Source organism: Petromyzon marinus, chromosome 5 (genome assembly GCF_048934315.1).
Source record: "Petromyzon marinus isolate PM22_M1 ecotype Great Lakes invasive population chromosome 5, UKy_Petmar_22M1.pri1.0, whole genome shotgun sequence".
Classification (NCBI taxonomy): domain Eukaryota; kingdom Metazoa; phylum Chordata; class Hyperoartia; order Petromyzontiformes; family Petromyzontidae; genus Petromyzon; species Petromyzon marinus.
This window is the reverse complement of record NC_133671.1, coordinates 12,512,549-12,525,539: the sequence shown is the minus strand read 5'-3', so window position 1 is coordinate 12,525,539 and position 12,991 is coordinate 12,512,549. Positions and strand designations below refer to the sequence as shown.

General features: G+C 38.6%; 1 protein-coding gene across 3 annotated transcripts in view; it reads left to right on the top strand.

The window, feature by feature from the left end:
• The window catches only part of LOC116939058 (huntingtin-interacting protein 1-like), a 121,432-nt gene extending 109,151 nt beyond the window's left edge, over positions 1 to 12,281 (top strand). For all 3 annotated transcript variants that reach the window (XM_032946947.2, XM_032946948.2, XM_032946949.2), the window contains 3 exons: positions 1,799 to 1,860; positions 2,479 to 2,590; positions 6,992 to 12,281. In XM_032946947.2, the coding sequence (XP_032802838.1) occupies positions 1,799 to 1,860; positions 2,479 to 2,590; positions 6,992 to 7,002 (185 nt within the window). In that variant the 3' untranslated portion in view covers positions 7,003 to 12,281. The remainder of the gene's footprint in view (positions 1 to 1,798; positions 1,861 to 2,478; positions 2,591 to 6,991) is intronic.
• Positions 12,282 to 12,991: the final 710 nt, after the last annotated feature.

Here is a 12,991-nt window from a genome sequence, read left to right as displayed (position 1 = left end):
GCAATACGAGTAGTACGTATACGCTTTGTCTGCCGAGCGTCACGTGATCACAACTGATATACGAGCGCTTTGATATACGAGTGCTTTGGATTACAAACACGTTTCCGGAACGAATTATGCTCGCAATCCAAGGCTTTACTGTATATGAACCGCTTTAAAGCAATATTCATTTTTGGAGGTAGCTGGTTAGCGGGCGATGTCATATAAGCATACTGAGCCGACATTGCTGTGGCTTTAAGCTTTGCAGCCCCATCTGATTAAACTGATTTCTCAAGTATAGTGAGTTCCTGGTCTTCGTCCAGTTACCAAGCACAGACAAACTATATTAAATGTGTTTTCACTTATTTCAGGCTCTGAGAATGAAAATGTGACAGCACAGTTAGAATATAATTGCAAAAAAAAATCTAAAGTGAACGTGAAAGTGTAAAAGTAAAAAAAGAAACTGAGACTACTTCAATCTTGCAGTGTAACATCCGATTTGTTGGAATAATAATGGCTGAATCATGCTAACACATTTGACAAAAAAGGGCTTGCAGACTTGATAACCTGCTGCATTCCTTATTTTAAATTATATTCACTAGAAACTTTCTTAAATGAGGTGCAGTTGATACGGTGGGCCAAGTTTCTCAAATCCCACGGCCTCTGCCCACCTGGCAGTACAAATGGGCGCATCACATTTTAGTCAATCAGCAGGTCACGTAAAGTGTGGGTACTTCCACAGCTATTCTAAAATTTCATGTCAGTGTGGAAGAGTAGGCCAAGTAGCTTCTATAGGGGGCTGTCTAGAGTCTCCTGCTCATGCGTGCCATTCCACCTGATGGCAGATGAGCATGCAATTTGTGTGTCTGCACCTTGTACATTTGGAAAAAAACATAAAGTACATACATTATTTGGCTATTCTTACATTTTCGGTACAAATAAATATATAATTTGTGTAGAAACTGTTTTATACACTTAAAAAAATTCATGAGTATCACTGTTGTGCTCTGGTACCAAAGTTACTGTTGGCACCATCACCACCGCGCTAGAGTGGATCTACAAAAATCCCTCGAGGTCTGGCCCTCACGGCGTATATATCGTGTCTGCAAGTGAATTAATTGAGTTTAAATAAATCCTGCATTGCTGTATCCCGCCAAGAAAATCACAGATTTTTGCCTCTCATAGATTCTCATTATTGTCGATGTAGCTGTTTTTCGCTCTTTGGAGTTGGTGCTGGTGGGCTCTTTAAATTTACCCCGCTATTACATGCAGCTTCACTAACTCTGTATCTGGCTCTTATTGCTTTTCTTCTTGGCCTTTCTGCAAACGTTCCACAAACATTTCAAAATTCATATCCTGCCTCTGAATTCATAGCCTTGCTTTATTTGTTTTCCGCATCGATGGTGCTCAAGCCCAGATACGCTTCATCTTTTTTCGGGGGTAGCTTTTCCCTGAGAAATCTCCCTCTCTGAGCTGTTGCTGCTAATGTATTCATTAATTATCCTTCCCTGCCTCTGCTTCCTCCTATTTGTTCCACTTATCATCCAAAGCACCACCATTTCTGCCAAACGTGCTTGGATATCAAAGGTTATACAGCTTCCCAGTTGTGAGTGATGATTTGAGGAATGTAAGTGTAGGTGGTATTTATGCTTGGCTCTGAAATGGGTTTTGGTAAAACAAATGTGTTTAATGTGGTGATTTTTTTTGCGGCACTGTCTACCCTTGTGCATGTATGTCAAGAATATATTGGGGTTCCGTGTTTGCATGATTTTCCTCGGTTTAGGCTATACTGTACAGAAAAAATTATGTTTTGTTGCAGAAACAATGGACTTCTCCAGCATGACTCTGACTCAAGTGAAGAGACAAGAGATGGACTCCCAGGTAAGGTGGCCAAGTGGTGGTCACTGTTGTCATATAGAGGTTGAAGATGGGTGACTACATACTCACCAGTCAAACCCGCACACCCCAGATTCACCTCAATCCAAGCCACATACATCGACCTCATTTTGTCATCTAGCACACCCCAGCCTCATCAGGTCATGCTGGACTAATTGTAGCTTTTCACGATGTTTTTATTAATTTTACTGTTGCCATTTTAAATGTGTGCACTGTTGAACCAACAATTAAGGCAAGATGGACACGTTTTGGGGACCCCTTTATGCAATATTGATTCGGCAACTGAAATTGATTGTTATGCTCATGATATATGCATATAATCTTGAATTGTTAATTTTAGTTTACATATGTTGTATGTAATTAGTTCCATGACCCCCTTCAGCCATTTGAGATGTGCACATTGTATCACAATGTAAATATATATAAATATTTAAAATCGAATCCCACCCAACCCCCCCCCCCGCCCCCCCATCGTGATTTTTTTCATCGAATCCCATTTGAGAGTTAAAACCTCTTGGGAGGTTATAAATCTCGTAATTGAAACTGACAATTGCAATGTTACATTTTTGGGGATCGTTTCTGTGGACGATGCTCACGCCCCAGGTACGGGTGCTGGAGCTGGAGAGCCTGCTGCAGAAGGAGCGCGAGCACCTGGGGGGCCTGCGTAAGAAGCACTACGAGCTGGCGGGGGTGTCGGAAGGCTGGGACGAGGAAGGTAGCAGCGCCCATCGCCCTGAGCGCCAAAACCCACCGCGTGGCCAATTTACTTTGGGATCAATTCACCGCGTGCTTTTCGTGGTGCCTTGTTGCCCTTATCACGAAATGCTTTGATATTTAATCGAGCAAATTCAGTCACCTGTCCCTTAACAAAAATGGGGACCGGGTGCGGGGTGGGGGGGGGGGCACGTTGGGGTGGGGGGGAACCTAATAAAAATAAATGTTGATGTTACTCAGGGATTGAATGGGATTTTTGTTTTACTTCATTTTGTTTTTAAGGGAAGAACTATGGGCGAATCGGGGGAAGGTAAAAGTGAGACGACATGACCTACTTTAATTCTTAAGTATTATTTTAAATAAAGAGATATGGTTATGGTAGGAACCAAGATTTTCAGTCAAGCCTATGATAGTAACTGCTGTTATTCCGCATCTATGTGCTCACAGAGATGTAAACGAAACATTCCGATCATGCGATGCTTTGTTTTACGCGATTCTCTCTATTGAATATTCAGTAAAATCTCTGAAATTAATTGTATTACTGCATAATTAGAGGCCTTTGCAAAGGACCATTGTTATTCTTGAGCGCAAGCAATGTAAGGAAATTAAAAGTTATCGAGGTAATTTATTTTTATCGTCAGTTGTAGATGTTTTATCCTTGTACAAAATGCTGTGCATTGTTTTATTTACATATTAAATGCAAAAATACTCAAATATGAATTCAGCAAACAACCCGAGCCGTACCCTAAATAGGGGAATCCTGAGCTTAAGTTAAGTTTTCCTCGTCAGAAAAATAATTATTAATCATCAACCATGTTTTATCCAATGCTGGATGAAAACTTTCCAATATCACCGCCATCCCTCAGTCCAGAAATGCCAAAGCCATCTTGCTCCTACGCATGAGTTGATCTCATTGCTCCGTCTCCCACGGTGGCCATGTTTCCTCCTTTGGCCCCATTTATATCACATCTCATCCACGTGCTCATATCTCATTTATAATTTGCATCAGTTCTATGATCCACGTGTTCATCATTCTGCCTCTCCGTGTACGTCCCAGCATTCAACTCTCCTAGCTTCTTTGCATCATTTACAAAAAATAATGAATGTTCTATGTCAGTGCATATGTCTAATCCATATGTCATGGCATCATTCTTTTAAAAAATATAATTTATAAAAGTAATTCTTATCTAAGGCAAAATTGTGGATACATTTTTATTTTGAGCATGTCACTGCTTTCTATACAGTTTCTGCTTGCCAAGTGCATAGATCATTTGGTTAAGCTTCAGAACCTGGAGAGTGGAATCCCCCTATGAAGCCATCTATTGGACCTCTTGCAATAAACCAGATTCCCGGTGGTGACCAGGCCCAGTGCTGCCAAGGTGCGAAAACAGTTTAATGAATATCTTAAGGCCTGTTCTAGAGGCTTTAAATGTGTGCTGAATGAATACAGCGTACATGGTATTAAAAAATGGATCCATATTTAAATATATTTAATTCGACAGCGGTTTGAACTGTGTGGTTGAAATATTTGCAATAATATTTACAGCCTAGACAATTAAGTAAATTAGTCATTTCAAAATTGTAATAGACTACCATTCTGTGGTCGATTACTTGAGCCCCTATAAAAATGGCAGCCACCCCCTCCCAAAGGTGGGAAACCCCCTACAAGCCACACCCCGTGTGACACAGCTGATAATGTCGATTATAAGCCCCTGCCATCGCCTCCTGTCCAGTGGTACACGTGGGAACAGAGGTGGGACCTTTTTCCTGCTTCTTTGAGTGATCAAAACAATAATTGGCAGAGTAATCAGCCCAGCTCCCCGACGTTCCTTATGTGCTTACGTTGTTTTTACCACGAGGTGTCAGACAAAAAACCTTGAGTGATTTTTCCACAGCAAAAAAACAAGCATGAGGATAAATCACACCCAAAATGTTGGCAAATACCTGAGACTGTTTCAAATCTCGATACAATGTGTCTCACGTCATGGAAGACGTATAGAGCTACAGAGGTATGAAACGAATGCGACAACTGATATCTAATTATCATACTTTAGCAAAAAAGTATACCTTGTATGTCCTCCAACTGCTTGTGTAAGCAGTTATTATGGAATAAGGCACTATTATACAATTTTGAAAAAAAAAACACTTTTACTCAATCAATATTTGAGCTTGCCATGCAAGAGTGGTAATTTCACACCAAGTGAAATTTGCATTCATACCATTTTTTTCTTATGAGAAACTCTTGGTTTTGTGCTTGAATAGATGTTATATCCATAAAGCATTGGTTCATTAGAATATCAGGAAAGAGTACCGTAATTGACAAACTCATGTTGGGCAGAAAGTTATTTAAGATTGACACCAAACAATAATGTATCTGATGTAAGCACAGCTTCAAGAAGATCGTTTTCGTGCAACACAGTGCTACTTTGTGGTAAGAAGTTAGTATTTGTTTATTGCCTTGGGCTAGTGCTGAATTTACATTTTAGTGCACACTTCATAAATGGAGCTGTTTACTCTTTGGAGTGCACGTTCTAATATAACCTATCTCTAAAATGAAATTTTACTCAAGAAGCACCATGAACTAGGATAATTAATTTCATGTATTGCAAATCTTTTTTAAAGTTTAAAATACAGCATGTGTATAGCAATCCAACTAGCTGCAGGGCTTATTTTGAGATTTTTTTATTTATTTTGGATGGATTCCATATTCATATGCTATTTTTTTATGACCATCCTTAACTGGAATATATTGTTATTCTGATTTCTGAAATGGTAGTGAACAAGAAAGGGTCATTTTCAACATGAATACCGAACATATTACAAGCTTTTCCACAAATGTATCTTTGGATTAATTTCCCCGGACATAAGAGGTGTTTGGGGTTGAATGTGACATAAAAAGGGTGACGTAGCGTTGAGATGGTGCATTGCCAATGTCACTAGACATCTAGCAGTTCACGGATGTCTGCTGTGCGGTTGCATATTATTGCTGCACCGTCGTTACCCTCTGTGAATTGCACAGCAGGACCCGTGATATAGGAAAACGTCTCAACACGTTTTGCAACACCCACACAAAATGGGAGAGGGAAACATATGCTTTGTTCACATGAGGGCATATTTTGTTTTGAATGTTTAGCAAATCTTTTTTTTTTATGTAACGTCGGCATTTATAGTTCAGCGGCGGCCTTGAATGCAATGGGTGCAAATGTAATAATATTCAAATGGGGCCTGGGAGATGCAGCTTGGTGCTTTGATTACAAGAACAGAGCTTTTCCAGTGTTTGTTCACACCGGCGAACAACAAACGGCGACATTTGGTGAACAAGCGATGTGCAATGCAGCAGGTGCAGTATGTACTGTTCAAGTATGTGTCCCGAAGTTAAAACGAAGCTTTCTTTCCGAAAACATTTTACATTGTGCCTAAAATATTCTCTTATATAATCCCGGCGTTCCGTTTGTCCCTTTATGCGTTTGTCCGTCAATTAAATTACAAGAGCATTTCAGAAGGCCTTAATCAAAACGTTAAGGACAGTGGACCCCCCCCCCCTCAGGTTTACAACAACAATTGTCACCCCCCCCAAAAAAAAATTAACTTCCTCCACCCCCCCCAAAAAATAAATCTATTTTATAGGCAAATATGCCTACTCACCCTACATACAATAGAGTCAGTAGCATCTGCACATGGGGGGTGGGGAAGAAGAGGACATCAATGGAGGCAAAGCCCTCTGCAGGAGCTTGCGGGCCGCCGAAATTCTAGTATTTTAAATAGCAGGGATAATTGTGAACAGGCTGAATGAATCAAAACAATACACATAACGTTCAACTGTTGAACGAGGCTGCATGGTGGGTGGGAACCATCCCATTGTGATGTGCAACACAAGAGATTCTGCTTGTTCGTAAATAGCAGTCTGTTGAAGTATGCCTGTGTTATTATATATTTACTTTACCAAACGATGTTGTCCTTTAAATGTATCCTATGCAGCGTATTGTAATTGAGTCATTTTGCTCAGAGGCGTTGAGTAGGAATGTAATGATTCATCCTACTTGTGATTTCAAGAATTGTCACGATTTTGGGGGTCATGATTTGTATCCCGTTTTTTTTATTTAGGTGAATATACTGCAGTGACAATAGTTAATAACAGGCATAATGTGAACATACAGATAACATACAAAAATTCAACTGTTACATGCATGATTAAAGTATATGCATGTATCATTTGCCCAAGAATATATGTTAATGGATGAATCGACGCATTGTCTCATTAAATAAAGTCACCGCCGTCTGCAGACTTCAATTCAAGGTAGCTGCATTAATAAAAAGTGCACTTTAACAAAGAACAGTGAATTGCGATTAACAGTTGCACATTTATTAACGGTTTTTTTGCATTGTGGATTTATATTTTCAGATCAAAAATGAACATTCTTGGGATCAACTGTCAAAGTCTTCGGGAAAATATGAAACGGAAAAAATCAGCACAAAATATTCTTCACCCTTTTATACATTTTACATTAAACAAAATAATCAAAAAGAAAAAAAACACTTTTTCAGTATTTCTATATGGAGTATTTTAACTGTGTCAGGTTAATTTTCTGTTTGTACCAGCTGATGCCGTGGACTGTACAGTTTTTCCATGGGGGGCAGCCGGGTAAATGTACTGCACCACACATTTCACATGTTTGAGTAATTCTACTGTTAACAGAGAATTGCTTTTTTTTGTTTAAATGTGCCCGGATTCGTTGAGTAACACATGCCTGTTATCATTTAGGAATATTTTTTTAGCATACATTGATGCATTTCGCCAATGTATTTGCCACCCCATGACCTTTGTGAGGATTTTTTAAAAACTCATTGAAGGGTTATTGACTCCTAATCTGGAGTCGTGAACGACCACTGAATTTTAAATCATTGACTTGTTTTTTTCTGTATAAACAAAAAAAATAACAATTAAAATTTTAATTAACTTTATAATTGAGCAGCTCATTGCTGTACATTATCATTTGCTCTGAAAAAGACAAGTGCTTGAGATGTGAGCCCACTATGTATATATATGTTTTTCAAAGGCAGAGTTAATAATTACATTGCGTAGTGTTACAGGATGTTCTAAAAAAAATGATAACCTGCATACTCTATAAGGAAAGGTATCGGGGTATTTTTAAGGACACCTAAGCTGCAAGTACATTTCAAAATTGTCATTTGTCTATGGCGTGCACACAATGGCTTTTGTGAGTTATGTCGCAGAAATTTGAATGCCTTTTGCACCAGTGTGCTTTGCGAATAGCAGATGGGAAACTGAGAATCAGACAATTGATCCAGTGCAATTGCATTGGCAGGGATTTTTTTCACCTGACTACTCACTCAACAAAATGTTTTCAAAATTATTTATATTTTGAATCGTTGATAATGTTTGCGTAAAACTTAGAGGTGTTGTATCACAATTATTCACTTAAGTATATGAATGAGATATATTGTCTTTGTAGCGGAAGAGACAATTGTCAAATACATTGCCAATTAACTAATGGGAATTTATGATAATCACGAGCAGACCATAAGAATGTAAAGCAATATGGACCATCAGAGAAATTAACACCTTTGACAGTAAAACACAAAAAAATATTTAAGTACGTGTAAACGGGCAGTTGAAGTATTCAAAGAGCCCACAAATGAACATTCGACGTCTTTGTGTAAGTGGTCATATTCACAGCCAAATTCCTGTCAAATTTGTGTCAAGTTGAAAGCGAAAGTGGCAAGGATAATAGAAAATGGGACAACACAGATATAATGCAACAGTGCTGTGCATAAACAGTCAGGTAAGAGCACTTGTTTGATTTATTGGTTTTTATTATATACTGTAACGATTAATCTTTGCATTATTTAAAGTCGTATTTAAAAAAAAAAATTGGTTGCATTACAGGGGTCATATTTCATTGACTAACTTCTCACACTGGGACTTAGATATATATATGTTGAAATGTTAGAGCAATTAGCAGGCATGGATGTGAGTTCTGTATGGATCTAATCAACTGTCCCATCTTTTCTTGGTCACTCCCGTGCAGTCCACGTCTTACGCGCTTGGAAATTGGAACATTGAGCTGCTGAGAACAGCAAGGCATTTTCCAAAACACAAAGGATTTTAAAATAGTGTTTCGTCTCACACTGTCGATTTGTGTTTCATAAAACTGTATTTATATTTTGCAATGTGACTGCTTTGGTGTCTTGTAACATCGATTTAAATGTTTTAAATGAAACAAAGAAATATAAATTTGTCATACCTAGACGATGTTAAGCATATATGTATATCCATTAATGAAACATTTTTTTTTATTGAAGGCTTTATTTCATAATCTGCTTTCCATTATAGTTGTGGGTAAATATAGTCAAAGGCACAATAGTTTATTTTGTCTAACTCACACGAGACCAGGGTAGTCTGATTTATCTGCAAAAGTGACCCGGGGGGCATTATTCTGCAAGTAGGGGGGCAATGATTGTTATGTATAATCTCGATTGAGTCATTTACAGATAATTTATGAATTTGCCAAATTTGCACCCTGACGCCAGCAAGCAATGAGCTATTCTCGAGCAAATGACGTCAGGGTACATCTTAACGTCCACTGTGAAGCGGACCGCACCTATTATTACACAACCATAGTAATCAGGGCGGCCGCTGGATTAGAACCGTGAACCTCTGCAACAAGCGGCAAACGTGCTCTCGGCTAGGCCACACCACTGCCTAAGACACAAGTGATACTGATATAGATGGAAGCTTGACATCTTCAGTATTAAATGAACAATAGGCTGGCTTGCCATGTATGTATGGAAATTGGTAGAATGACATGCCAGGAATGTGTATTGTGCTTCACCGACGACCTAAAATCTTATTGGTAATCAGTAATGCACATCTTAGCTTATAAACTACTGTCCACTCGAGCGAATTCTTGAGAACACGAGTAATATGTGTAGGCAAAGCGGTGGTACCAATTTCCACCATCTGCGAAGATCTAGCTCTTTTGACCCATTTTAACAAAATAGGTGTTTGCATCACGAGGACCTGAGTAGTTGATTTTTTAGCGCTGACGTCAGGGCACAGAACTGTAATCTAAGGGTTACAGGTGACACACTCCATTTTCATTCCGGGCGCAATCACAGGAGCAGTACTGACAAGTGTTAGAATTTCAATGATAAAGGAAATGTCAAAAATGCTTGGGATGGCACTCAGAGTTTGTTGATCTTTTGGCATAAAACGTTTTGTAAGTATGCTGCCACCAATAGTAAGTGCTGCTGTCAAAGTGTACAGGTGGTTCTGATTTGGTTGTCATTGAGAAAGCCATTTTCCCTTTTATTTGAATTATGGGCTCCTTCCATGCAGTTCTCCAATGCCTCGGTATGTGTTTGTGCCTGCAGGCTCCCTATGGCTTGTCACTGATAAAACTACCCAACCCCTCCGCCACTTTGATTCTCATACTGATGTTCCCATAAAAAAATAAAAACAGCAATTTGACCACATCTGCACAGCCCTAGACATCTATAAAGGCCACGAATTTCCAATCTTGCTGCAATACAATAACATTGTATGCACAATGCATGCTACACTGTAAAAACATACCCACACACTTTTTTAACATTTTATGCATTCAATGTTTAAATTTGAGTTCAGTACAATGGCATTACATATTAAACATTAACCACATTATTGTGTAGCTGTAGTGCTTGGATGGATATACATATACTTTTAATGTTCCTTGTAGCATTGATAATACAATCTGGCCTAAACCTTGATCAAGCCAGAAACATGAATAGGAAAACGGGGCGGGCAAACACCGAAACTCCACCTGGCCCATTTAATTTACCAAAGCACGTGGAATAGCCATTGCATAATGTTTCACATTAGATCTGCAGGCACATTGGTGTAAAAGCAATTAAAGCAATTACCCCCAACAAACGAAACAATACCATGCGAGCATACAAACACCTTTTGCATGCTCTAATTACATACCTAATTTGGCAACTGATATTCATAACTAAAAATGTGTGTGCCATAGTGCACACATTCGGGAGGGAGTTTTTTCATACATTGCTGAACAGTGACGTTTGGTTTTACATTCATCATCCACAGGTTTATTGACACTCCTAATTTCAAAATAGGCGATGAAGAGCATACCTTGCATAATTATAGAAGTGACATTTGCGTTTATATGGCGACATGATCACAGGAAAGTGTAGAAATATCTAAATGAAGTTAAAGCTTACTGACCAGTAATTAAATGTATCTGGACTGATGACAGTAGTCTATCAAACATCAACATTTTTGGCAAAAAAGTTGCAGAATAAATCCGTCTGATCAGTATAATAAAAATTAGTTCATGAGTTGGGTTTCAAAGAACAGTTACAACTAAACCATGTTAGGTCTACAAGTAGAATATATGCACATTTGAGCTGTGGAAGGGACAACAATGATAGTGCAATCGTTGTGTTAACTTACCTGTTGCAACCCTTGGCTTGACATACTTGTGCTCCAATAAATGATCTTAATTTGCATTTGGTGCAGAATCCATGAAAAACTTTTTGTTGTTATACTGAGCATTGTCTACCGCTGTCATTAAAAGCAATGCACACTGTTTTAACCATCATAGACGGTAGCATGGGATTGGAAAATGCATTCATGTCGGGTGATATCTGCGAGTGTACGTTGCTCACAACAGGATGTGAGCCACTGGAAGAAAGTAGACTTACCTACCTTTGTTCTTTTCAGCTGCACGATATACATCAAAGTTGGACAACATTGTGAAATGTCTTAAAAGTTTAATACAGCTAATGAGGAATTCAATGATTGTGAACGGCACCAATATTGCGGTGCAGGATTTTACATTTGTAATGTAAACCATCGCATGTGATCAAAGGGTGTGAATTGAATACGTGAGAGATGCCAAGGGCACGTGCGAGTCCTAGCTTATGTAGTAGTCACACTGCATCCCTTGGTGCAACCGCCACAATAGTTTACAGGGTGTCCATGAAGGTATCATCCATTATCAAAGAGTTATTATACAGCAGTTTGAGTTGCATGGTTAGATTATGTACAAAATAACATTTATGCCAAAAAACGAAACGCGCGAGGAACATTCACCAATGTGCAGAGGAAGCATTTTAAACTGGAGATGTTCTGGGAACTCTCAAATCGCGAGACTGCGTGTTGCCATACCAGATATGTAGAGGTTGAGATTATTAGAGGGATGAAACTCCTACAATAAAATGCTTGTACTCCCGAGTGTGTGGGTATAGTTTTATTGACCCCCTATATTTTAAAAGTAAAAACAAAACACATGGAAAATGCTTGGAATCTGTAATATCATTAGAAAGCTGCTAATTAATGGAAATTATGCTCATAAACTACAAAGCACTGCAAACATATGCCAGTAAATGGACGAAAGAAATATGTACATTTAGGCTGTTGCAGTTTTTTTTGGTGAATGTTGATTTTGTTTGTCCTATGTTATTGCAAGCCTGAAAATAACAAGCATTAATTCCTGCATCGTCCTACGTCATGCATAGTATTTCTACTCTATACAGTACTGACATTTTTCTGTGAAGGTTGTTTGACTTTTTGACATACGTTTTAACCAGCGGTATCTCATGTCGATAGTCATGCATTGTAAATCTGTTTTACCTTGTAATACTACGGAAAATAAATTAAGGAAAAACTCTGCTTTCTACTTGTGCCAATGCTTTTTCCCCCCAAAATAGCTTTTGATCCTGATATTCATGAAAGTCGTTTTTGACTTCACAAGGAGAAATGTCATAATTCACGAAGATAGAAAAACATTGACAATGACGTAATAACATTAACACAACACCTACAAGGCAGTAAAAAATATTTGAGAGACAAAGAGTCGGTTCGAATCCAGCGGCCACCCTGATTAAAACTGTTGGCGTGTACTAACCGTACAAATATGTGCTGTCTGCTTCACAGTGGACAGAATCAGAATCTTTATATAGACTGCAGGAATCCGATTAACTATGAAGCTATTGATGTCTAGTACATGGCAACCATTGCACCGCAACTGCAAAAACATGGAAGGACCCTCATGAACAAGGGTCCATGAGACATCGATGCTTCTCTGGCAAAACAAATGTAATGATACATTTTTTCAAATTACGAACACAATAAAACGATTTAGTTTAACTAATATAACAATTGTTGAATGGACACAATTGAAAACACGTAGGGCATATTATTGAAGTTGGACTGGGATGAAACTAGTTAAATAGGTGAGTTGAGAACTGGTTGGAGTGATTGTGCAAAATGTTATTTGATAATGAAAAGCAACATTGTGTATAGCACCTGCCGTGACCTATGGATTGGAAAAAGGGAAATGTGACAGCACGCACGTGGAATGAAAGCGTTAAGGTATGC